The sequence below is a fragment of the Marmota monax genome, unplaced genomic scaffold, assembly GCF_021218885.2.
Source record: "Marmota monax isolate L192 unplaced genomic scaffold, Marmota_monax_Labrador192_F-V1.1 WCK01_AAM20220418_F8-fsc00001, whole genome shotgun sequence".
In the NCBI taxonomy this organism is placed as follows: domain Eukaryota; kingdom Metazoa; phylum Chordata; class Mammalia; order Rodentia; family Sciuridae; genus Marmota; species Marmota monax.
Window position 1 is genome coordinate 32641327 of NW_026693777.1, and position 24608 is coordinate 32665934.

Consider the following 24608-nt stretch of genomic DNA (forward strand, 5'->3'; position numbering starts at 1 on the left):
AACTTGAAACACCCTTCATTAGTTTCATTTGCTGTACCACAGTATGAAATTATACAGAATTAATGTTAGACTAAGGTGATCAAGAACAGTATGGATAAGGCACTAGGTGGCATCTTGTAGGATCCATGGCCAAGTAGAGTACTTTAGGAACAGATCTCCCCCAGGGATCAGATGGGGGGAAAATAGCAGCTTACTTTGTTGTGACAATCCTAAATGTATTTAAGTATAGATTTTCAACAGATGTCAGATGTTTGTTTATCTTTGTCTACTTTCTAGCTTACAATTCTAGATAGAAGCCTACTTTTCAGTATTTTTGGTTGGGCAACCTAGGGTTAAAGTTTTTCTTTCCTTTATTACACACAAGTAATAACCAGTGCATTTTAAAGACTAAGTTGGCTTTAAAATGTTCTTCAGGAAAATTAATCTAAAGTAAGGCAAAATGGTGAGGGACCTTTTAATGCCATGTGAGTTTTAATGAGCCCCTTTGCTGACCTCTCAGAAAATTGTAGCTGTTTGATATACACAATTGTTTAAAGCCCATTTTATAACTGTAAATTTAGCGGTTAGTGCATAGAAAACTGATAGAGTAAAATGATTGGTGGGGGAAGGGAGGAAAGAAAGTTGGTGAAGAAGAAAGTTCCTACAAAGAAATTGTGCTTTTATTGCTCTGTTATTACATAAACCTGTATTCCTTTTTCTATTAGTCTCTCCTTGCTGAACTGTGATTCTGTTTCCTGTTTTAATGACTTAAGACCGATACATACTTTGTTTGTATGAGAATTACCTTTCTAACACCTTGATAATTATACTGACAGACAGTACCACAAGGCCGCACTATAAGTAGTCACTGAAGAGCAAGAAAACACAGTAAGCAGTAGTTCTGCCAGCCACTTTGCTACAACCAGTGTAGACTGCCAGTTTTCCCAACCTGAAATGGGGGAAGGCTTGATATTCCGATTCCTATGGTGATTCATGCTAGCCCCCACAGTTTCTCTGAGGGTTAGTTTGTGTTACCAGCTTCTAATTTTTCAGGAAATGTATAATTATAAAAACAGTAACATGGTTATTCATTGGCAAGGTACAGGTTCTGTTATTTACCTTACACATCTTGTTCAGCGAGATTCATATTCTTTCCCTTCCTTGTAGAAGGTGTTTTGATTTTCCCCATTTTTAAAATTGGAAATACCATCATCCTGTTTTCATTTACTTTTGGGTATAGGATCTGTTGGGGATGTTTGAATTATTATTTCTTCATGAATAACAAGATGGTGAGGTACCATATCTGGAGGTGATGTGGCAGGGAAGGACTGTGGATTCTAAGTATAGTGAACCTGTGACATCATTTCTGGATGAAGTGGTTGGCTATGACTGAGTTTTCTCCTAATGAGAGTGCAGTGGATGCATTCTTTTTTACATTTGTTTTTTCTTTTATTTAAAAAAATATTTATTGAATGCCTTCTTTGTGCTAGGCAGTCATTATTCCAGTTTCTGGGCTAAAAAAGTGCTTAAGACTGGTATATTGCTGTATCATGTTGAACCTGAATGTGTTTGAAAGACAAGTTAAAGGTATATAGATGGACAGTAAAAAGATAGCATGCTATAGAGTCACCAGTACTTTCTGCTACCTTGCCATGTTGCTTCCTTAAGAATAGACCAAAAAGGATATTGCTGCTACCCCATCTATACACATCACAGTCACCTAAACAAGGTGGTGGGAGGGCTGATCTAGCAGCATCCAGTCCGCTGGCTTGCCTGAACAAATGAGATCCCCTCTCTCAGGAACTTGGAAGTACACATGGTAATAGTCCTACACAGGAATGTTTTGCTCAATTATAGGAAAACTGAGGGGTGTCTTCACAAAGTGAATTGGGAGCTGAAGTGTTATTGGCAAAATGAAGGTCCCTGAACTCTTAGTACTTGGGTTTTATATTTTTCTCTACCATTTTTAGATCCACTCATTTTAAATTTTTTAAATTTTAATTTTAAAAATTTAATTGATTATTTTTAGTTATACATGACAGCATAATCCATTTTGATAAAGTTATGCATGCATAATTTATATCTAATTCTAATTAGGACCCCATTCTTGTGGATATACATGATAGTGGGATTCACTTTGGTGTATTCATATATGTACATTGGAAAATTATGTCAGATTCATTCCACTATTTTTCCTATTCCTATCCCCACTCCCTTCCCTTTATTCCCCTTTGTCTAATCTATTGCTTTACTTCCCCTCCTCTCCTTTATTGTGGTTTAGCTTCCACATATCATTGAAAACACTTGACCTTTGATTTTTTGGGGATTGGCTTATTTCTCTTAGTTTGATAGTCTCCAGATGCACCCATTTACTAGTAAATGTCATAAAGTCACTCTTCTTTATGGCTGAGTAATATTCCATTGTGTATGTATATCATAATTTCTTTATCCATTCATCTGTTGAAGGGTACAAGGTTGGCTCCATAGCTTACCTATTTTTGAATTGTGCTACTATAACTATTGATGTGGCTGCATCACTTTATCATGCTGGTTTTAAGTCCTTTTTTTTTTTTTTTTTTTGTATTTTGTGGAATACCCCTTTAAACTTCCAAAAAGTTCTCTCCTTTTTGGTTTCTGTTATCTGAAATCAAATAATCCCTGATTAAATAACTTTCCAAGATTTTGTTGTTCAGAGGTAAAGATAAGAACCCAACCTTAACTTCTGTACTTAACACTTCCCTTTCCCCATTATGTGACTATTCAAGAGGTTATTGAGCTTTACCTATATGTTTCCTTGTATTTGAAATGTCCAGATGATCTGTTTTCTTGAAGAAGCCATTCTCTCCCTTTCTAAGTGCTATGATCTTCCTTTCTTCTTCTTCCCAACTTGAGGCAGAATGAAATATTTCTTTGTTCTGCACTGCATTTTGTATATTATAATACTTATAAAGTACATTTTGATTATTTTACTTAATTATTTCCTTTGGTTTAATCATTTTGAGGATTTGAATTATCTTATTAATTTTTAACTTTAGTGTTTAGCATAGGCCAAACACACAGTAGGCATTAAGTAAGTCTTTAAGTGTTGCTTCTCTAATCATTGATTCTATTATAAATTACTTAGTAATTAAATTTGAAATTAGTGAACCTTGAACACTCAGTTTAAACATGTCTCAAGAATTAAAATAACATTTTAAAAATAAGATTTTGTAGTATTTTGCCAAACCCTACTAATGCCATATGGAGATTTTTAAAATGCTATTTTAATTTTGGCAGGCCTTATCACCACTATAAGTATCTTTTTAAATTCTCATATTGAAAGGAATGCCAAAACTCAAATTATAAGCCATATTTACCAAGTTTTCTAATATTTCAGGTGTAAACTCTCAAACGCCTACCAACTCTCACGTGGTTTCTATTTGAAGGCATGTTTTGGCTAAAGTTTATTCAAAACAGTTTGGATTTAAATTATACCTAGAAAATTTGTGTTAAAAAGCTTCATTTAATATAGTTCTAGTAAAGTATCAATATTTGAAAATAATCTCATTGTTCACAAGGGGCCAGCCTTTTATTGAAACAAAATTATGTAGGCCTGTCTATAAAGCAGAGAACTCATGGAGAAAATTGCCTATACAACTCATGTGGCTCATTCAGACATTAAGATTAATTTATTTAATATACTTTTCTTCTTTTTTTTTGACCAAGTTCATTTTATTTTATTTTAATGTTATACTCATTTAGGCTTCTACTGAGTCAGTAACTCAAAAGTATGAGACTTGAAGAAATTTGTTGTCATATCTTTTTTGTTGATAGGATCAGACATTGAACTTCATTAAGTGAATGTTCCTAATTTTTAATTTGCAGCTCTGAGAATATAGAACTTGCACATCTCTACTTTTTTCATTGTAATCTAGTCTCAGACTTGACCCAGCAATGTAGAAGAACACGAATGGAACAGTCATTGACGACACTGAACATTCACCTGTTTGTTAAGACAATGAAAGCACCCCTGTTGGTATGTGTTTTACTTTAATATAGTAGATAATTTGTACTCAAAATTTATTAAATTTTGATTTACAGCTATGTGTTTTACTTAGATGAGCTTTTTTTTTTTTTTTTTTTTTTTTAACTTTGGGCATATTCCTTTCATTTCATGGGATTTGTGAGTAGTTCCTTATTAAAGTTAGAATAGTAGGTAGACTATTATTAAAACAATGTTTTGATGTTATGATTTTCTATTCCATTGAAACCCAAATACAACATTGGATAAGTGAAATATTCTATAGTAGTAATTATGGCTCTGGGACTTGGTGGCTGTTCACAGATCACAAAGACCACATTCTTTTAAGAAAATACATTTTTTGAGAATCCTTTGATCGTTGCTTAAAAAGTTGGTAAATATTGGAACCATAGGATTTCTGGTGCCCCACTTTCCTTAGCATAACATTCCTCAATTAATGTTATATACAGATTCATTAGGCGATGGCAAGCAAAAAACTTTTCTCTCTGAAATGTTAAAGTGTTTTCCTGAGTGCATGAAAAACCTTCAGTAGAACTTACTCAGTACATTTTTTTTAAGAAAAATAGAATGTGCATGTATATTATAAATAACCCAAACAGCACTGCAAAGTATAAAGAAAAATTCATAAGAAGTTACCCAATCGCATCACTCAGTAATTGTTAGATGGCCATCACACTAGTTATCTCTGCACCCATACGTACAGATAGAAGATTGAGTGGATTAATAGATATATCATATTGAGTACCACCCTATTGTTTTAGTCAGCTTTTTTGCTGCTGAGAGCTCTCTCTCCTCACCATGACAAAATATGAATCCCCAGTAACCCACCGACTCCACCCATACACTACCTGCTTTCATTTACCACTCAGTTAATCCCGATCAGAAGGTTAATTCACTCTTTGGGAGAAGGCTGTCATAACCCAATCATTTTACTTTTAAACTTTCTTGCATTGTCTCACACATGATCTTTTTTGAGATACCTCATATCTAAACCATAACACCAATAGTAAGAAGAATTATAGTTAATCTTACTTGAGTTTAATTGAAGAAAAAAAAGTGTTGTGAAACAAGAGTGATTTTGGAACTTTTGAAAAATGTTTGTTCTTTAGAAAGTATTGTCTGAGGTATTGAAAATGGCCATGGAAAACAGTAAGAGATTATCAATCATTTAAAAAAAAACTTAGGGGGCTGGGGTTGTAGCTCGGGGTAGAGCACTTGCCTAGCATGTTTGGGGCACTGTGTTTGATCCTTAGTACAACATAAAAATAAATAAATAAAATAAAGGTATTGTGTTCATCTACAACTAAAAATATTTTAAAAAACTTAGTTTCCATTTTACCTAGAATTGACTTAGCTTTGAAAGATGAGAAAATTATCTTCATATACTTATTTTCATCTGTTCCTCCTACCTCTCTGATTTTTTCCCTGGTATTATTTTTACACTATTAAGGTCCATAGTATTTTTACTGTTTTATAACCACAATTCCCACTTTTAAAAAAGCCTTGCTTCTGGATTTAAGTAGATTCAGAGCTTGCCAGGCACAATTTTATTGGCTTGATTCCTTAGTTTTTAAATTTCAAGTAACTTTTTATTTGGTTGGAATTTGGTTACAAGGAATTTTTTTTTTTCTTTTTAAGAATATAGTTTATCACCTGGTTTGGTGGCACAGCCTCCTGTGGCTTAGGAGGCTGAGGCAGGAGGATTGGAAGTTCAAAGCCAGCCTCAGCAACTTAGTGAGCCCAACTCAGTGAGACCATATCTCTAATAAAATGAAAAAAGGGACTAAAGTGAGGCCCAACTCAGTGAGACTGTATCTCTAGTAAAATGAAAAAAGAGGATGTGGCTCAGTGGTTAAGTACCCCTGGGTTAAATTCCCAGTACAAAAAAAAATGTAGTTTATCAATCTTTTCCATTTCCTTTTGTAAGGGAGGGGACATGTATCTTTCCATAAGAAGAACATCCTCTAAATTTGGATGTTTTGTTGTCTCTTTTGAAGGAGGGGATAGTTCACTGTACAGTTATTTACTAATTTTTTTCCAGCCTCATTTTCTTATCTTCAAATAGGTATTATTAAGTACTCTCAGAATTTTGTCTATATACCAGTAACAGGCAGGATTTAGAGTTGTATCAAGCTTCCTAAAACTCTTCTGGTTTGTTTTTGTTTGCTACAACATTCTGGCTTGAAGTTGTGCCCCTTTCCTTAAGTTGTTGCTTATGAATTTTCTTTTGCTGTGTTTTGAAACTATTTGTTTTTTGTTGTAGATAGATTCAGAAGAATGAGATTCTTTGATTTCATTTTACTCTATAATACTTACCAGGAATTATGTAATATGAGTTTTGCACTTAAAAAGCTAAAACTCTGGAGACTTCATAATGACTTCCAATTCAATTAAGCATGGCTGTATTTGAAAGCATGGCATAGCAAAAATTTTAAGGTCCCTATTTATTATTCTCTTGTGAATGATAGCTCTTGAAATATGCATTTTATAAAACACATTGCGAATGGTACTTCCTGGAATTGTGTAATGTAGGTGACCCTGCTCCAGCCACTGTTTGCACTGATGCTCATTCTCCACTCATATCATTCTTAACCATCCCTCCTCCTCTATCTTCCACATCAATCCATATGCAAGTCTTCAAGTTTCAGTTATGGTTAGTTTTTTTACTTAGTGAGAGGCTTTACAAACTAACCTGGGCTTGTAGATTCAGGACTGAAAGAATTTGGTATGTTTACATTAAGCTTGTTTATAAACCAATGAGAATATAGAGTATGATTCGGACTTTTTGTAAACTGTTTTATGTGTCTAATGTATAATCATTGCAATAAAAGGGATTCATATTTCATTTCTGAGCATAGGAAAATTAGTACTTTTTTTGTATATGTGTCCATCTTTTTTTATGGTAGAGTACTTAAACAATTATTTTAGATCTAACACAACTGTTTTATTTTCATGTTATTTTAATCCTGTTAAACTGAAAATAAATCTTGAGTATAGAATTTTTATGTGGGCTTCAATTTCAAATAAATTAAGATTCTGCTGTACATGAAATTACTCTAAACATATTCTTAAGGTTCCCAACAATGGATAGACATGGGAAAATAGTTAGGTTATTGTTCGTTTGGTTAAAACTAAGGATATTTTGGAATGCTAATGGCTTTCTTTATGGGGGACTCATTTTGTAGCTGGTAGATAACAGGATAACTGTTATCTGAATCCCAAGGAGAATCTTCAAGTATGCATTTCTGGTACACTGTTAAATATAATTAAATTTTCTGGGTGCAGTTGGCACATACCTGTAATCCCAGTGGCTCAGGAGGCTGAGGCAGGAGGATTGAGATTTCAGAGCCAGACTCAGCAAAAGCGATGTGCTAAGCAACTCAATGAGACCCTGTCTCTAAATAAAATACAAAATTGGGCTGGGGATGTAGCTCAGTCCAGTGCCCCTGAGTTCAATCCTTGGTACCCCCCCCAAAAAAAAGCTAAGTTTTTATAAATAAATAAATATATTATATACACACACACATACACACGTGTGTAATAATGTAATGATTCAGTGAGCATACTTATATAATGGTTTTTATGAAAATTTTACATTATTTTTTTGTTTGTGTATTGAGATAGCTATCTGTTTCATGTATAACTAAACATTTGAGTTAAATTAAACCTATTTATTTATGTAGGAAACTAGAAGGATCCTGTAATGGTTTATTCATTTAGCTTCTGTTTTTTAAGAACTAATATAGCAGTGTACAGTTTTATACAACAAAATATTGATTTCTAACATTGTCTTAGAGCCTTGTTCATCATAAAATATGTTCATTTCCCCTCATAACAGTATTAAAGTGTATAGTACAGTATTAACAATTTCCTGTTATTATACAACAGGTTCTACGAGTTTGATTATATATAGATACCTCATATATTGAAAATGTGCATTATTTGGGTTATTTTTTGTGTAATTGCTTATTTTACTTAGCATAATGTCCTGAAGGTTTACCCATGTTGTAGCATGTCAGAATTTTTTCTTTTTTAAAGACCGAATAATATTTTATTGTGTATAAATATACACAAAACACATTTATTCATTCATTTAGTGGTGGACATTCAGGTTGCTTCCATGTCTTCATTCTTGTGAATAATGATGCAGTGAGCATGAGTGTTCTCCGAGATCTTGTTTTTGGTTCTTTTGTATACATACCCAGAGGTGGAATTGCTGGATTGTATGGTAGTTTCCTTTTTAAATTTTCAAAACTCTCCATGTCATTTTCCATAGCAGCTGCACTAATTTACAGTCTCACCAGTAGTGCACCAGGGCTCCCTTTCTCCACATCCTACCAATACTTGTTTTTCTTTCTTTGTTGGTTTCTTTCTTTCTTTGATAGATTTTTTTTTTTTGCTTTAACTCAAGTCCTCACATCTCTTCATGTAGTATTTTAGTAATAGCAGCTGATCTTGTCTGTATTCCTCTACTTCACTCCCTTTAATTCACATTCCCCATTGCTGATTGAGATTCTTTTGAACATATTTATAACCATGTTATAATAATTCATACAATTCATAATGGTTTCACTTTACACAACAAAGCCCTATTTTCTTGGCAGAACATACATGATTTTTTAAGGATCTGAATCATTACCAGACATCTAGCCTTAATGCTTGTTCCTCTTTTTACTACCAAATTACTACTACTAGTAATTAGTGATTAATAATTCTCCAAATCCACAAAGAAGAAACTAGGTTTTCCACTCTCTCAGACTGTTGCACTCATCTAGGTTTTTGGCAGAATTTAAAAACCTGTGCTGTGGACTCCGATTCCTGTTTTCTTGCTGGCTGTTCACCAGAGGCTGTCAGTTCCTCGCAGTTGCTCCCAGGTTCCTTGGCTGTATGGCTCTCTTAGGACATTGCAGCTTACTCCTCCAAAGAGGGGCAGTCTTGTTTCAGTGTGCTACAACAGACTCTTAAATGATGTAACTTATCCAAGGGAAGGGTTATTCCACAAGTCCCACCTACACTAAAGGGGAGGGAATTATACAAACTTGTGTAATCTTAGATTTCTGCCTATCATATGTCAGTGTAGAATTCTGTCTGAAAACTTTAAAATAAAAATCTTCAATAATTGGAAAGTTTGCGAAAACTTTGTGTTTTCCTGTGCGTCTGCCTTTACCCCCAATGTTAACTGCTTGGTATCCTCTTTCAATGTGGCAACTCATGTCCTTCAGTTGTGGAAAGTTTTGTGTTTATTTCATTGATTATTTCTTCCCTTCTGTTTTTTCCCTTGCCTCTTTCTGTGACTTCTATTTTTTAGATATTTGGCTTCTTGAATCAGTCCTTCAATTTTATTACCTCTTCTCTCCTACGTTCTATCTTCATTCTGCTTCCTGGGAGATTTAGTCAACTTTATTTTTTAATTCTTTGTGGATGTAGTGTCTTTTCATCTCCTCCAGATTGTCAGGGTGGTTTCTGAACCTTTTTCTTCCTGCATATAGTCTGCATTTTGTCCGTTTTTTGTTTTTTTTTTCCTGGACTGTTCTGGTGTCTTTCAGTTTTCCTCTGATGTTTGTTAATCCTTGGATAACTATTTATGATTTAGAATTCGAAACTAAAAAGTTGATTGGAAGTTTTGAGAATGTTGATGAGACTTGTTGACTCAGCTCTATAGGGTGATTGGGCCTGGGCTGCTTTTTGGCAGACCCCATTGTCAGTATCTTTAGACTTTTGGAGATTATTCGAGGTTCCCAGAAAAGCATCTTCCAATCTTCTGCTCGGGGACAGAGGTCTGACTACCAGCATTCCGAGAGCTGAGCGGAAAGGAGTCTTGTGGCACAACTTTGTAATTTAATCTCCCCTGATTTTGGCATGATGTCCACACTCTCAGCTGTTCCTGAAATGCCCCAGATTCCTACTGACATAGACAGTTGCCTGCACTCATGGATTCATGGAGGGGAATCTAGAGATCTAACTACTTCTCAAAAGCTTTGATCTGTTCCTTTTCATTTTAGAGCCTTTGTGTTATTTTGCTTTCAATATGTCTCTTCCAGTTCCCTATATACCAGACCCTGATGGTTCCTGAGCAATTTTAGGATTATGCAGTTAAAACTGAGTTGTTTCTTAGCTTTCCTTGTTATGACTGAAGGTTTTGCATTTTAGAATCTTCTCCATCATTTACTATTCTGTCCTCCAGCTTTGAAAATATTGCTGCCTTTTTTCTTTTCTATTGTTCAAATATGTGTGGTATCACTTAAAAAAATATTCCACTCGAGGTGGGGATGTAGCTCAGTGGCGGTAGTGTATGTGAGACCCTGGGCTCAATCCTTAGTACTACCAAATAATACACACACACTTCTGTGTAGTTTTCCTGGGATTTCCAGAAGGAATAAAATTATATGTGCATATTCAGTCTGCTATTTTAACTCACATGTTTTGTAATGTATCATTTATTATATCCTAAATTATGTACTACATATGAAAAAATTTAGTTCTCTGTTCTGTTTTCTTTAAAATATATCTATCAATACCATGCTCTTTTTTTAATATTATTTTTTAGTTGTAGATGAACACAATATCTTTACTTATGTATTTTTATGTGGTGCTGAGGGTCGAATCCAGTGCCTCACATGTGAGGGGCAAGCACTCTACCCCCGAGCTACAGCCCTAGTCCCGAGCACCATGCTTTTTTATTTGTATTTGTTTCTTTACAATATTCTTATTTTGTTTATGGTCGTATATTGTATTTAACTCCTTAGTTGTATATAATATTTAAACTAATAGGTACATTTGAAGCAGTAAACTTAGGAATTCATGAGATTGTTTTATTAATATATTTATTTCACAGACTTGTTTTTCAATTGTGACTTTATTAATAAAAGCTAGTAGGAGGTTTTTAAATACAAATGTTGAAACATTATCATACAATGAAGACATTTTGTTCTGTTTTTTTGTTTGTTTGTTTGTTTTGTTGTAAATGAAGACTGAAGTTGCTGAAGATCCTCAACAAGTTTCAACTATTCATCTCCAACTAGGATTACCACTGGTTTTTATTGTTAGCCAACAAGCCACGTATGAAGCTGATAGAAGAACTGCAGAATGGGTTGCATGGCGTCTACTGGGAAAAGCAGGAGTTCTGCTCTTGTTAAGGTATCTTAACCACATTGAATATTCACTCTACTTAGCAAATACTAATATTGTTCTCATTTTTAATGTGGCAACTTAGTCATATAAATAAACTAAAATCTCTAGTAGATCCCAACATAGTTAGAACTTACTGCTGAGCTTAAGGCTATACATTAATTGTAATCTTGACTAAAATTAAGATGGAGACTAGGAAATCCATTTTGTATTCATTTATATGTGAAATTTATCAGACCCACTAAATTGTAATCTTTATTCCTAAACATTTTGTAGCATGAGAACTTTTAGTTCTGTTTTATTTTATTTTTTTGTGGTGCTGGGGATTGAACCCAGGGCCTTATGCATGCAAAGCAAGTACTCTACCAACTGAGCTATATCCCCAACCCTTAGTTCTGTTTTAGATTGACTTTCTGGATGACTATTATTTTTCAAATTAGCAACATAAAACATTTGTTTCCATTTTGAAAAAGGGACTCTTTGAAAGTGAACATTCCTCAGCACACCAATGTGATCTTCAAAAGAGCAGAACAGGTTAGTCATTTTATGTACTACCTATCATATCAGTTTATGTAAAGAAAGTTAGTACATGTGATCCTAAAGTAACATGTTTATTATGGAAAAAATTTGTAAATTGTCACTTACAATTAAATCTCTTAATATGGTACATTTCCTCTCCCATTTTCCCCTAGGACAATGACTTTTTGGATAAATAGGTAGTTTTCCATATTCTGGATTTGTGTGTTTCTTTTTGCTTTTTTCTGCATTTTTACTGTGTTCCTTTCTATTTTCTATAAATAATTTTTAAGGTTGATTAGCTTCATTAAACATTTTGGGTAAAAATATTTCATAGTGCTGGCTTCATTATATTCCATCCTACCCAAAAGTATTTGATGTTTATTTTTTTCAATGATTCCGTAGTTCAATCCCTGAGTTAAGGTGAGGAAAGCTAATTTTGCCCATTATAAGATACATTTTCTCTTTTCCACTTAGCAAATAAACTGAAGGTAGAAATGCAAATAATATCACAAGAGACACCAATATTTACCTTCTGGAATGCCTAAAGATTATTTAAACAATAATACCTTGACAGAGATATGGAGAAACAAGAATTATAATATACCGCTAGCAGGAGTAAAAACTGGTAAATGAAAATAGAAAAACACTAGGCAGTGTTATTAAAGTTGAAGCTGCATATATCATATGAACCAGCAACTATATTGCTGGGTATGTAACCAACAGAAATTCACATGCATGTGCACCAAAAGACAACATTATTATATTATATTCATAGTTATATTATTTTTGATAGTCTCAAACTGGAAACAACACATGATCAGTAGAATGGGTAAATAAATAAATTGGAATATATTTATTTAAGAAATACGTAAAAGTACTGAAAAAGCTGTTTTTATATGTTATAAACCTGGATGAACCTCACAATGTTGAGCAAAAGTAATCTCAAAAAAGAGTATAAATTGTATGGTTTTGTTTTATAAATTCAGAAATCAGCAAAATGTATAGATGATGAGTATTTTAATTTGGCTGGGCTGCTGAAACAAAATACCACTAATAAGGTGGCTTATAAACAACAACAATTTATTTCTCATGGTTCTAGAGGATGGGAAGCACAAGATAAGGTGCTGGAAAATTTGGTGAGAGCCCTTAGATGGTGCCTTCTCTTTGTGTTCTCACACGGTGGAAGAGATCTAATTCTCTGGGGTCTCTTTTATAAAGACACTAATCCTATTAATGAGAACTCTGCCTTTATGATGACCAAAGCACCTTTCAAAGAGCCTATCTCCTAATGTTATCACATTGGTGATTAAGATTACACAAATGAATGTTGGGGGGACACAAACATTCAAACCAGAGTTGTAATAAAGGTCTAAACAGTGACTGACTACCTTGGCGAGAGGGGAATGACAGAAGGGCATAGATGATGGCTTCAAGGGAGCTAGTAATTTCTTATATCTTAATCAATGCCGTGGTTATACAGGTATGACCTCTTTATAAAATTTAATCAGTCTCTACTGTCAAAATCTGTGTTCTTTTCTATGTGAATGTTATAATTCAGTGAACAAGTTTACATGCAAAATTTCTATATTATATTTGGAACAATTCAATTTGATTTATTTTGATTCTTCTACCTTTTAACTCCATTATATTTTTGCAGGAGTAAAAAATTGTTTTGAGTGTAATATTAAAAAGATGAAATATGTTATATGAAAGAATAAACATATTTGGAGTTCTCTCATAGCTTTATTACATTGTATAGTTATAGTCAGGGATGATTTGCTGAAATAACCTAATGACTTAAAATTTTCGTGTTTTAAAAATATAATAGTTGGGGCTAGGGTTATGGCTCAGTGGTAGAGTGCTTTCCTAGCATGTGCAAGGCCCTGGGTTCAATCCTCAGCACCACATAAAGATAAATAAATAAAATAAAGATATTGTGTCTAACTACAACTAAAAAATGTAATAGTTGGATATTATTGAAGGAATAATATTGATCTCAACAGAATAGAATTTGATATGCTTAAAATGCCTGAGAACAGAGAGTCATTTTATGTTTATAATTAAACAGGGAATTGGACTTCTTTGTGGAATTATTTTAAATAAAGTATTATTTTTAACATCTGTAGAATATAAAAATAACTGATTTTGATTGGTTCCATTTGCATTAAAATCATATATATTTCCATTGTATGTTGAGGTAGGGGGTGCTGTTTATTATATTCAAGTATTTTACAGACTTCAGTCTAAGGCAGTTGTGACAAGAAGCAAGAGAGACTGTCAGATCCTCTTTTTTCAGTAGTATGCACTGTCTTAGGGGGATGCTTTGGATGCTTTCCTTGTCATAGTAATTGTGTATTTCCTTTTTTTTTCCTTGAGAAAAAAATCAAAGTTTAGTTTCATTTTAGTGTCAAACAAGTAGAATGTTTTTAGGTTAACATGCTATGCTATATTTTAGTGATTTTTTAAAAAAATAACATATTTCTAGGAAGTACCAGTGGAATTTTTGGAGTTACATGATGTTGAATTAATAATTTCCCATGTGGAAAATAATAATCACATTGAGGAAACACAAGAAGATGAAGACAATGACATGGAAGATCCAGACATGGGTAATAGTTGTAAGGCTTGCCACCTCCTTTACTGTCCTGACACCTATAGGTTTGGTGAAGTTTATAGTGGGTTAACTTTCTCACAGAAAGTATCACATTCAAAACTCTGTGAAGCAGCCTGGAGGAATTTATTTTGAATCACATTTTATCAAGTTGATTTGGTAAAAAGATGTAAGAATGCTGTGTTTTGTTTAGTGCATACCTTTCTTGGTACACATCAGTCTTCTAACCTTCCACAGCTGTGCTTTTTATTCTCCTAATCAGTTCTCTCAGTTCTTTTGGCCTGCTTCATGTTTAAAAGTCCATCCAGAAACCACAATATATTTCATTTTTTTAAATTATAGCTTTATAGTTATGCAGAGAATCTGGGTTCATCCTGACAAACTCATACTGCATGGAATTAAATTTCGGTTCATGATCTCTTTCCCCACCTGTTTCCCTCCCGTACACCTTCCCCTCTCCCATAACAACATATTTCATTTTCATTATTTTTTAGTAGGAAATGAAATTTTGTACTGTTTGTAGTTATAAATTAGTCTGATTATTAACAGAATAGAGAGTAAATTCCAATAACATTTTATTCTTTTTTTATTGATTTTTTTAAAAAAATAAATGATAGCAGAATGCATTACAATTCTTATTATTACATATATACAGCACAATTTTTCATATCTCTGGTTGTATATAAAGTATGTTGACATCAATTTGTGTCTTCATACATGTACTTTAGATAATGATGTCCATCACATTCCACCATCCTTGCTAATATCCTGCCCCTCCCATTCCCTCCCACCCCTCTTCCCTATCTAGAATTCATCTATTCCTCCCATGCTCTCCCTCCCTACCCCAATATGAATCAGCCTTCTTATATCAGAGTCTGAAACATTCTTTTCTTGATTCTCTAACTGGGAGAATTTGGATCTCTAAATCTAAATTTTCCTGTTACAAACCCTCTATCTCTTACTTTTATTCATAAACTGATAATTTATCATTACATATTTATTCATTTATCAAGTTTATTGTCTGGCTTTTCTATAGATAGAAGCACCATGTGGTCAGGGATTGTGTCTGTTATTTTTGACATTTGCCCTAGTATTTATCACAGTATTTGGCATATAGTAGAAGCTGAATAAGCACTGTCAAATATGTATGGTAGAGTCTTTTAGAGTTGTAAATTAATATAATGATTGGAAAGAAAATAGCAATGCTTATATTATTTGTAGAACAAAAATAAATAATTATTTCTAAACTAAACTTTGTAACTAGTCTGAACTTTTAACTTCTAGATCAGAAAGCATCTCAGTGTTATTTCAGATAGGAAGCCAGGCAACTGGAAAGTCTTCTAAATATACATTTTAACTACTTAGTATGTGTTTAAAAGTTTTTTATAACAAAGTACCAAATTTTCATTTGCTTGCTTATAAGTTTAAATATTTTTAATTATACAACCAAAATTAGTTCCTTTTTTAAACATTTTAGATATTCAAGATGATGAAGTTGCAGAAACTGTTTACAGAGATAGGAAGAGACAGTTACCTTTGGAACTGACAGTGGAACTCACAGAAGAGACATTTAATGCAACAGTAATGGCTTCTGACAGCATAGTGCTCTTTTATGCTGGTTGTAAGTATGAGCCTGTAGAGGAGACTGCAATACATATTAGGACATTTAAAGTAGAATTTATTTTTGAATTCTATAAAGTTCACATTGTGAAAATAACAGCTTTCCTATGTTCCAAATAGACTGCACATATTGAAACATTTACTTCTAACTGATTCTAAGGAATAAAACTGATTTTATATATCTCTATGAATGTGATTTACGAATTGAAGGTTAATCATTAAACTAGGTATTTAGCTAATTAATTTGAAGACTCTTGATTCATGCCAATAATTTTAATATATTAACAGTTCTTATAGATTTATAGGAAATATATACTTTTATCTTCAAATAATAGTCTTTCAACTATATTACTTGCAGTATGAATGTAGAGAGTTGCATTTGGAGCCCTTTTAAGTTGTTGGACAATATTGAGTACTCTACTATATTTCTTATTTGGAAATAATAACTTGGGGTAAACCTATTTGTTTGTTATATATAAGTATGGGTGCTTTGGAGATAAACATCTTGTAATATCTATTGAATTTTTTTATTTTAATCTAGGGCATGCAGTATCCATGGCATTTCTACAGTCCTATATTGATGTGGCAATTAAATTAAAAGGTATTATATTGTGATATGCATGCTTATTTTCCTGATTTCTGTGCTGTAATCTTTTTATAAAATGGTGTCATCCTAAAGATATAGAAAACCACATAAAATTTCAGGTTGTTATGTTTATGTATCCAAGGTTAAATTAAATTAAGAGTATCAAAAATGCTTAGAAGCTGGACATGGTGATGCACTGCTATAATCCCAGCAGCTCAGGAGGCTGAGGCAGGAGGATGGAGAGTTCAAAGCCAGACTTAGCAATTTATTGAGGTACTAAACAACCCAGTGAGACCCTGTCTCGAAATAAAATATGAAAAAGAGCTGGGGATGTGGCTCAGTGGTTGAGTGCCTCTGATTTCAATCTCACGTACCAAAAAAAAAAAAAAAAAAAAGTGCTGAGAAGCCTTCACTTTGATTATTTCATGGGACTTCTAGTAGAAACAAAGAGAGTCCGTGTATTAAGTACTTATGGCTACACAGTGTACCAGTGACCTTTTTGGCTAAATTCAGTCATTCAGCAAACATTTATTGAGTGCCAATTATTATTAAATACTGAAGATAAAAATTTGAAAGGTAACACCCAGTCTCACAGTCTGTGAAAGATCCAAGATCCCTGTGTTCTTGAAGCTATACAATTACCTCCTCTTGGACTATGATATTTTTTAATAGTTAGAATCTTTTTGTCTTAACTATTCTATTAAGCCTAATTCAGTGGTAGTTAAATAAGAGAATAAGGACTGGACTTTAACTCAAAATGTTTAGGCCATCATTACATCAAAGGCATGAGGAGAAGTGGTGAGACCTTTTAGTAAAGGGGTAGCAATGGATAAGATGTGTATAATATTTTGTAATCATTTGAATATGACAGATGGTAACATATTTTGTGTCTGTGGTATGGTTGCTTCCTACTGTTTACCTTGTAAATAGAAGCTATCATAGTTAAATAGGCTTATTCTTGGCTCCTCTGAGAATGTTATTTACCATTTATCTTTTTTTTTTGGGGGGGGGGGGCGGGTACCAGGGATTGAACTCAGGGGCACTCAACCACTTAATCATATCCCCAGCCCTTTTTTTGTACTTTATTTTGAGACAAGGTCTTACTGAGTTGCTTGGTGCCTCACCATTGCTGAGGCTGGCTTTGAATTTGCAATCTATTTGCTTCAGCCTCCCTAGCTGCTGGGATTACAGGCATGTGCCACCACACCTGGCTACCATTTAGTTTTTGACTTGTATGTGTTGACAGAATAAAAAGGTAGATAACCAATCCAGGACTTGCTTTCTTTTTCATTCAGTATGTTCTTTATGAATAACAGTCCTATTAATAATTAGATGTCACATAAATGGACTATTTTGGAAGTTCTAGGGCTTATTGTAGAAATGTATAGGTAACTATTGTGTATAGTATAGGTAACTATTGTATTTTGGACTTTTTTAGAATTTGGAATATTTGCATATAATGTGATACATTGGGGATAGGACCCAAGTCTAAACATGAAATTTGTTTATTTCATGTGCATTCTACACATATAGGCTGAAAGAAATTTTATATAGTATTTTTAATGCACTTAAGTTTTGACTGATTTCTGTTACATGAGGTTAGATGTGGAATTTTTTACTTTTGGAGTTCATGTTGGCACTCAGAAATATTCAGATTTTGGAGCATTTTGTATTTCAGACATTTAGATTAAAGATGTTCATCCTGTTTTATAACTGCAAATTAGGATAATAGTAGTACTTTGAAATTAGTCCTATTAATTTGTCTTTTAGGTTGACTTCCTGGGAAAAATGTCATTTTTCATTTCAGTCTAAAAATATTTTTTACTCAGTCACAAGGTGGCAGCAAATGTCAAATTTTGATGCTTGACATAGTATCTGTATCAAAGAGAATCTATTTTTTCTGCTTCAAAGTAGGAGTTCTATTTGAAATTAACGCATTGATAAAGAGGAATACAATACTGTAGCTATCTCAGAATATTACACTATTCAGATTGAAATATGAGTGAACACTGAAACCATTTTATAGAAAATAAAAATTTTATAATAACTTCAGCATAAGCAGGCTTAGAACTTTTAATAACATGTATCATGTGCTCTTTTTCTAGTTTTAAAGATAATATTAAAGTTTCAACTTTGTAGGGACAAAGTAATATGTTTAGCAGAAGTAGATGTGTTGAGGATGCTTACTGAATGGAAGGAACATCTATATTGGGTGGCAATATAAGATGGCGCTCTATGTGAACAAGCATCACTTGATACTTGTTGAGGACATGATTAAAGAATAGGAGAACTTTGTAGAAGATTTAGCAGGTTTGGTTTTGGAAGGGATAAAACTTATTTTTGTTTATATGATCATATGTTGTTTAGGTATTAAAATATTTTCAAAAGTTTAAATTTGTTCTTGAAGGAATATCAGTGACCATCCATACATTTTTTTTTGAGAGAGAGAGAGAGAGAGAGAGAGAGAGAGAGAGAGAGAGAGAGAGAGAATTTTAGTATTTATTTTTTAGTTTTCGGCAGACACAACATCTTTGTTTGTATGTGGTGCTGAGGATCGAACCCAGGCCACACGCATGCCAGGCGAGCGCGCTACTGCTTGAGCCACATCCCCATCCCCATCCATACATTTTTGTAGACTGAGTACCTACTGTATAACAGACCTTGTAATAAACACTGGAAATGTAATGGTGAATTAGATACTGCTTGTTTTATCAGAATTTTAATACTAAATTCTAAGTGATAGTTAAGTCATTGCCTTTATGAACTATAATAAAAATCTCTGAAAATATAAAGATGAATTTTCATTATTAAAAATTTGGGATGATAAAATATTTTTTAAAATATTGCATCTCACAAATTGAATCATTTGGTTAGGCTGTATCCTAAATTAATATATAGAGACTTCTTATTTCATATGATATTAAAGTTTATTTTTTTTAGAATTTTTTTCTTTCAAAATCTGAATTGTGTGGTGCTTGTTTTGATTTTTGATCTCTTTTCACCCAGCAATTTATGTATTTCAAAGAACTTTACATGTTGTATAATAGAACAAATAGGAATTTCTGCTTTGGATTACAATATGTGATTTTAACCTGAAATTATAATATTTAGATGGGCATGCCTGCAACCCTAGATGAGTTTCACATGTGTCATTTACTCACGTGTTTATTAAAGGTGATTCATGTACAAGGACTGCTGTAGATGCTGGAAGTCAATGGTCACTACTATCAAGCAGCTCTCTTGGTAGGGGCAGACATTAATCAAATAACTAAACAAAGGAATACCTAATTCATAAGGAGATAAAGGAGCATATATCAGAGGAACCTGATATAAATCAGGATGTTCCACATGTAATCACAAATAATGAAAAAGACCTAACTTTGCAAAGGTTGGTGGTGGGGCAAGGAGGGTATTTGCTACAAAAACAGGGTTGGTGGGGAGCAGGGTAGCACCAGAACAGACTTGAGTTTTGAAAAGATAATATCTACAATTATTGTAGAGCCATTGAATCCAGGGAAGTGAGTTAGAAGCCTATTGTAGTTATCTAGGAGAAATGATGACTAGAGTATTGACAGTAAAGAGAAATGGACAACAATTAGAAATATTTAAACTTAAAGTGGTAAAATTGAAAATGTGTACTGATGAGACGTGGAGGGGCTTGGGAATGGGGAGGCATGTAGGATGATGCTTTGTTCTGTGAATTGCACAATTTTCACCAAGTAACACGGGAAGGAAAGCTATATTTGGTTTTAGACATAGATATGTAGAGTTTGAAGATGTTTTCATTCTCAGGGAAGAAGGTAGTAAGGTTTCATGGTCCTGGAACTTCAAGGAGGAATCTGGACCAAGGATACACATTTTGGATTCATTAGATTGTTGATGGTTATTGAGATTGTCTAGGAACAGAGTGTAGAACAAGAAGAGAAAGCAGTTTAAACGGAGCCTTGAGGAACTCCCAATTCCACTAGCAGAAGAGCCTTCAAGGAGTACCAAAAAGGAAAAGCAAGAGAGGTAGGAAAGAAGCTGATAGGGGAATTGTCACAAAAATCAAAGGAAGAGTGTTTCAGCAGAAGTGTTCCACACTGAGAGGTTAAAATTGTTGGGCTAGGAAGAGAATGAAGATTTTAGCAGATGATATTCTGCATTAATATCTACAAAATGTGCATTTTCCTTTAATTTAGACACATCCACTATGCTTCTTACTAGAATAAACTGTGCAGATTGGTCTGATATATGTACTAAGCAAAATGTCTCTGAGTTTCCCATTGTAAAGATGTACAAGAAAGGCGAGAACCCAGTATCATATGTTGGTATGCTAGGAACTGAAGGTCTCCTGAAGTTTATACAACTGTAAGTATTCAGCTTCACTACAAGATTTTTAATTCTGGGGATCTGTAGAAGTTCTAATTCTCATAGTTTGTTGACATCCTTTGTTAAGGATGACATCCTTTATTAAGGATACATTCCTTAATAAATCATAGATCACAGAGTAAATATTGATAAGGACTGTCATTGCACATTCCATTATTTTGGGGGAGATGGTTATTTTATTTATTGAAACTGATTTTTTTAAAAGAATAATATTTGTGAGGCATGGAGGGCTGAGGCAGAGGATTGCAAGTTTGAGGTCAACCTGGAAAATTTAGTAAGACTTTTGTTTCAAAAATTTGAAAGAAGAGCTCTGGGGGTGTAACTCACTGGTAGAACACTTGCTTCATATGTGCAGGATCCTGGGGTTGGTACGCTAGTCCCATAAAATAAATAAATAGTATTTAGTTGTCTTTTTTTTTGTCAAGTTTATCATGTGTAATATGTTGTTTGCTAAGTTCAATGTTTTTTAACAAACTGAAAGATATCTTTAAAAATTAATTTTGAATATAGTTATGTATTTATCCAGCAACAGGATTTCATATCCAGTGAACATAACACTGATCCAGGAAGCAGAAAAATATTTAAGTGGAGAATTATATAAAGACTTGCTCACCTATTCTAGTGTGTCAGTACTGGGACTATTTAGTCCAACCATGACAACAGGTAAGTAGAGTTGAGATTTAAATTAAATAATGTACAGTTAAACATGTATTGTAAATTGTATGTTATATACAGTACTTTTTAAAAATGGGGTTTTAGTGCTTGTCTAATGAATTAGCATGAGATCTTCATAGATTAAGTAGATTAAGCTTTTTTTCATTTTTTTCAAATTATTTTCCCCCAGTTTATTGTTTGCTTTTTAACTTTATTTAATAATAGTTTGTATGTAGTAGTTTAAAATTTGCACTCAAATTTATTGATTTTGATATATATATATATATTTTATTGCTTTTAGATATAAAAAATTCTTATGCTGGGTGTAGTGGCACATGCCTATAATCCCAGCAGTTCAGGAGGCTAAGGCAGGAGGATCCAGGTTCAAAACCAGGCTCAACAATTTATCGAGACCATCTCAAAATAAAAATTGAACAATAAAAGGCTGAGAATGTAGCTCAGTGGTAGAGTGCCCCTGGTTTCAATTCCCCCCAAAATCTTATTGTATCAGTTAATATTCACCTGTAATTTATTGCTTTAACATATAATATTGTCTTAATTTATATTGTCTCCTTGTTATGAATATTTTTCTTTTTTAAAAAGTTGTAGTAAAATATATATAACATAAAATTTATCATCTTAACTGTTTTTAAGTTCACTAACCTCCAGAACCTTTGCATTTTGCAGAACTGAAACACTATATTCATTAAACTCCTCCACTCCATCTCTCCCCTGCCTTTATCACTACCATTCTATTTTCAGTTTTATATGCATCTGACTACAAGGGGAATCACATATTTCTTTTTCTGTCTGGTTTACTTGATTTAGCGTGATATATTCAAAGGTTATGCTTGCTATAGGATATATCAGAAGTTCCTTCCATTTTAAGACTGATTAATATGCCATTATATGCAAATTATATTACCTTTTTACTCTGATTGTATCCTTTGATTTTTTTTCTCTTTAAAAGTATTTTAACCATTAAGATATCTTGATACCTGATATGAGGCCAGATACCAACTTAACACTTTCTAAGTAACTAACAGTTACTCTTTCTTTTCTTCTGCTTACATATGATCTCACCATCCCCATGTTAAATCCATATCTCTGAATGTGTATGTATGTCTTGAAATATTTTCTATTTCATTCACTTTATCTATTGATACTTCAATTAGTTTTTTTAACTTTTTATTTATTCTTTTTAGTTACACATGATAGTAGAATGTATTTTGATATATATCATATACATGGAGTGTAACTTCTCATTTTTGTGGTTGTACATGATGTTGAGTTACACTGATTGTGTATTCATATATGAACATAGAAAAGTTGTGTCTGATTCATTCTACTGTCTTTCTCATTCCTGTGCCCCTCCTTTCTCCTCATTTCCCCTTTTCCAATTGGATGAGCCTCCATTTCTCCCTTCCCTACCCACCTATTGTGATTCAGCATCTGCATATCAGAGAGAACATTTGGCCTTTAGTTTTTTAGGATTGGCTTATTTCACTTAGCAAGATAGTCTCTATTTCCACCCATTTACTGGCAAATGCCACAATTTCATTCTTCTTTAAGGTTGAGTAATATTCCATTGTGTATTTGTACCACATTTTCTTTATCCACTTATCCATTTAAGGGCACCTAGGCTGGTTCCATAGCTTAGCTATTGTGAATTTAACTGTATACATTGATGTGGCTCTGTAGGCATCCCTTGTGCTGAGACTCAAAAGCCCTTCCAATTTAAAAGCTCAATTCAGTTCTGGGAAATTTTCTTGAAGCATTTCCTTGATGATTCCCTCCTTTTCATATATTGTTTTCCCTTTTCTCCTCATTATCATTCCCAAGCAGTTATATTCTCCTTTCACACTTAATCTCCTAGTACTTGCATCAGATTATTCCTCTGACCCCACTTGCACCTTGTAAGCATCATCTACCACTCAGCCAGGATCACTTCCCCTCATTCATGAGGAATTGAGCTTCTGTCATACTGTCATGCTCTCCACTACTACTACTATCTTAATCCTTGGTGATTTGGTATCCACATAGATGATCTTTCCAAAATCTGAGCCTCTCAGTTCTTGACCTTTAAAAAAATTTTTTTAAAAATACATGACGCCTTTTGACATATCATACATACATGAAGTATAACTTCCCATTCTTATTCTTATATATAATGTGGAGTTACACTGGTTGTGTATTCATATATGAACACAGGAAAGTTATGTCTGTTTCATCCTACTGTCTTTCCCTTTCCCATCCTCTCTCTCTTCCCCTGATTCTCCCTGACCAATCTGATGAACCTCCATTCCTCCTACCCCCAACTTATTGTGAGTCAACATCAGAGAGAACATTTGGCCTTTGGTTTTTGGGGATTGGCTTGTTTCACTTAGCATGAAGAACACCTAGGTTGATTTCATGTGGATTCAGCTGCTATGAACATTGTTTGGCCATGTCACTATCGTATGCTGATTTAATTTTTTTTTCATTGTATATGAACATAATACCTTTATTTTATTTATTTATGTGGTGCTGAGAATTGAACCCATTGCTCCACATAGGTGAGGCAAGCATTCTACACAACCCCAGCCCCTAGTATGCTGATTTTAAGCCCTTTGGGTATATGCTGGGGAGTTGGGTAACTGGGTCAAATGGTGGTTCTGTTCCAAGTTTTCTAAGGAATCTCCATACTATTTTCAGGAGGGGTTGCACCTGTTTGCAGTCTCACCAGCAATGTATAAGTGCACCTTTTCCCCCATATCCTCGCCAACACTTTTTACTATTTATATTCTTAATAATTGCCATTCTGACTGGAGTGATATGAAATCTCATTGTAGTTTTATTTATATTTCTCTAATTGCTAGTGATGTTGAACACTTTTTCATATATTTGTTGACCGATCTTATTTCTTCTGTGAAGTGTCTGTTCAGTTTCTTTGCCCATTTATTGATTGGACTATTTGGTTTGTTTGTTTGTTTTGGTTTTAAGGTTTTTGAGTTCTTTATATATTCTGGAGATTAATGCTGTATCTGAGGTGCAAGTGGCAAAGATTTTCTCCCATGCTGTAGGCTCTCTCTTCCCATTCTTGATTGTTTTTTGTTGTTGTTGTTGTGAAGAAGCTTTTT

General features: G+C 33.5%; 1 protein-coding gene across 10 annotated transcripts in view; it reads left to right on the forward strand.

Annotated features, from left to right (window-relative positions):
• The window catches only part of Txndc16 (thioredoxin domain containing 16), an 89484-nt gene that overhangs the window by 47518 nt on the left and 17358 nt on the right, over nt 1-24608 (forward strand). For 7 of the 10 annotated variants that reach the window (XM_058584656.1, XM_058584653.1, XM_046461484.2 and 4 more), the window contains 9 exons: nt 3844-3994; nt 10971-11137; nt 11602-11662; nt 14133-14265; nt 15736-15879; nt 16420-16479; nt 19639-19707; nt 20646-20814; nt 21362-21498. In XM_058584656.1, the coding sequence (XP_058440639.1) occupies nt 3844-3994; nt 10971-11137; nt 11602-11662; nt 14133-14265; nt 15736-15879; nt 16420-16479; nt 19639-19707; nt 20646-20814; nt 21362-21498 (1091 nt within the window). The remainder of the gene's footprint in view (nt 1-3843; nt 3995-10970; nt 11138-11601; nt 11663-14132; nt 14266-15735; nt 15880-16419; nt 16480-19638; nt 19708-20645; nt 20815-21361; nt 21499-24608) is intronic. The other 3 variants (XM_046461485.2, XM_046461487.2, XM_046461488.2) reach the window with 3 other exon arrangements.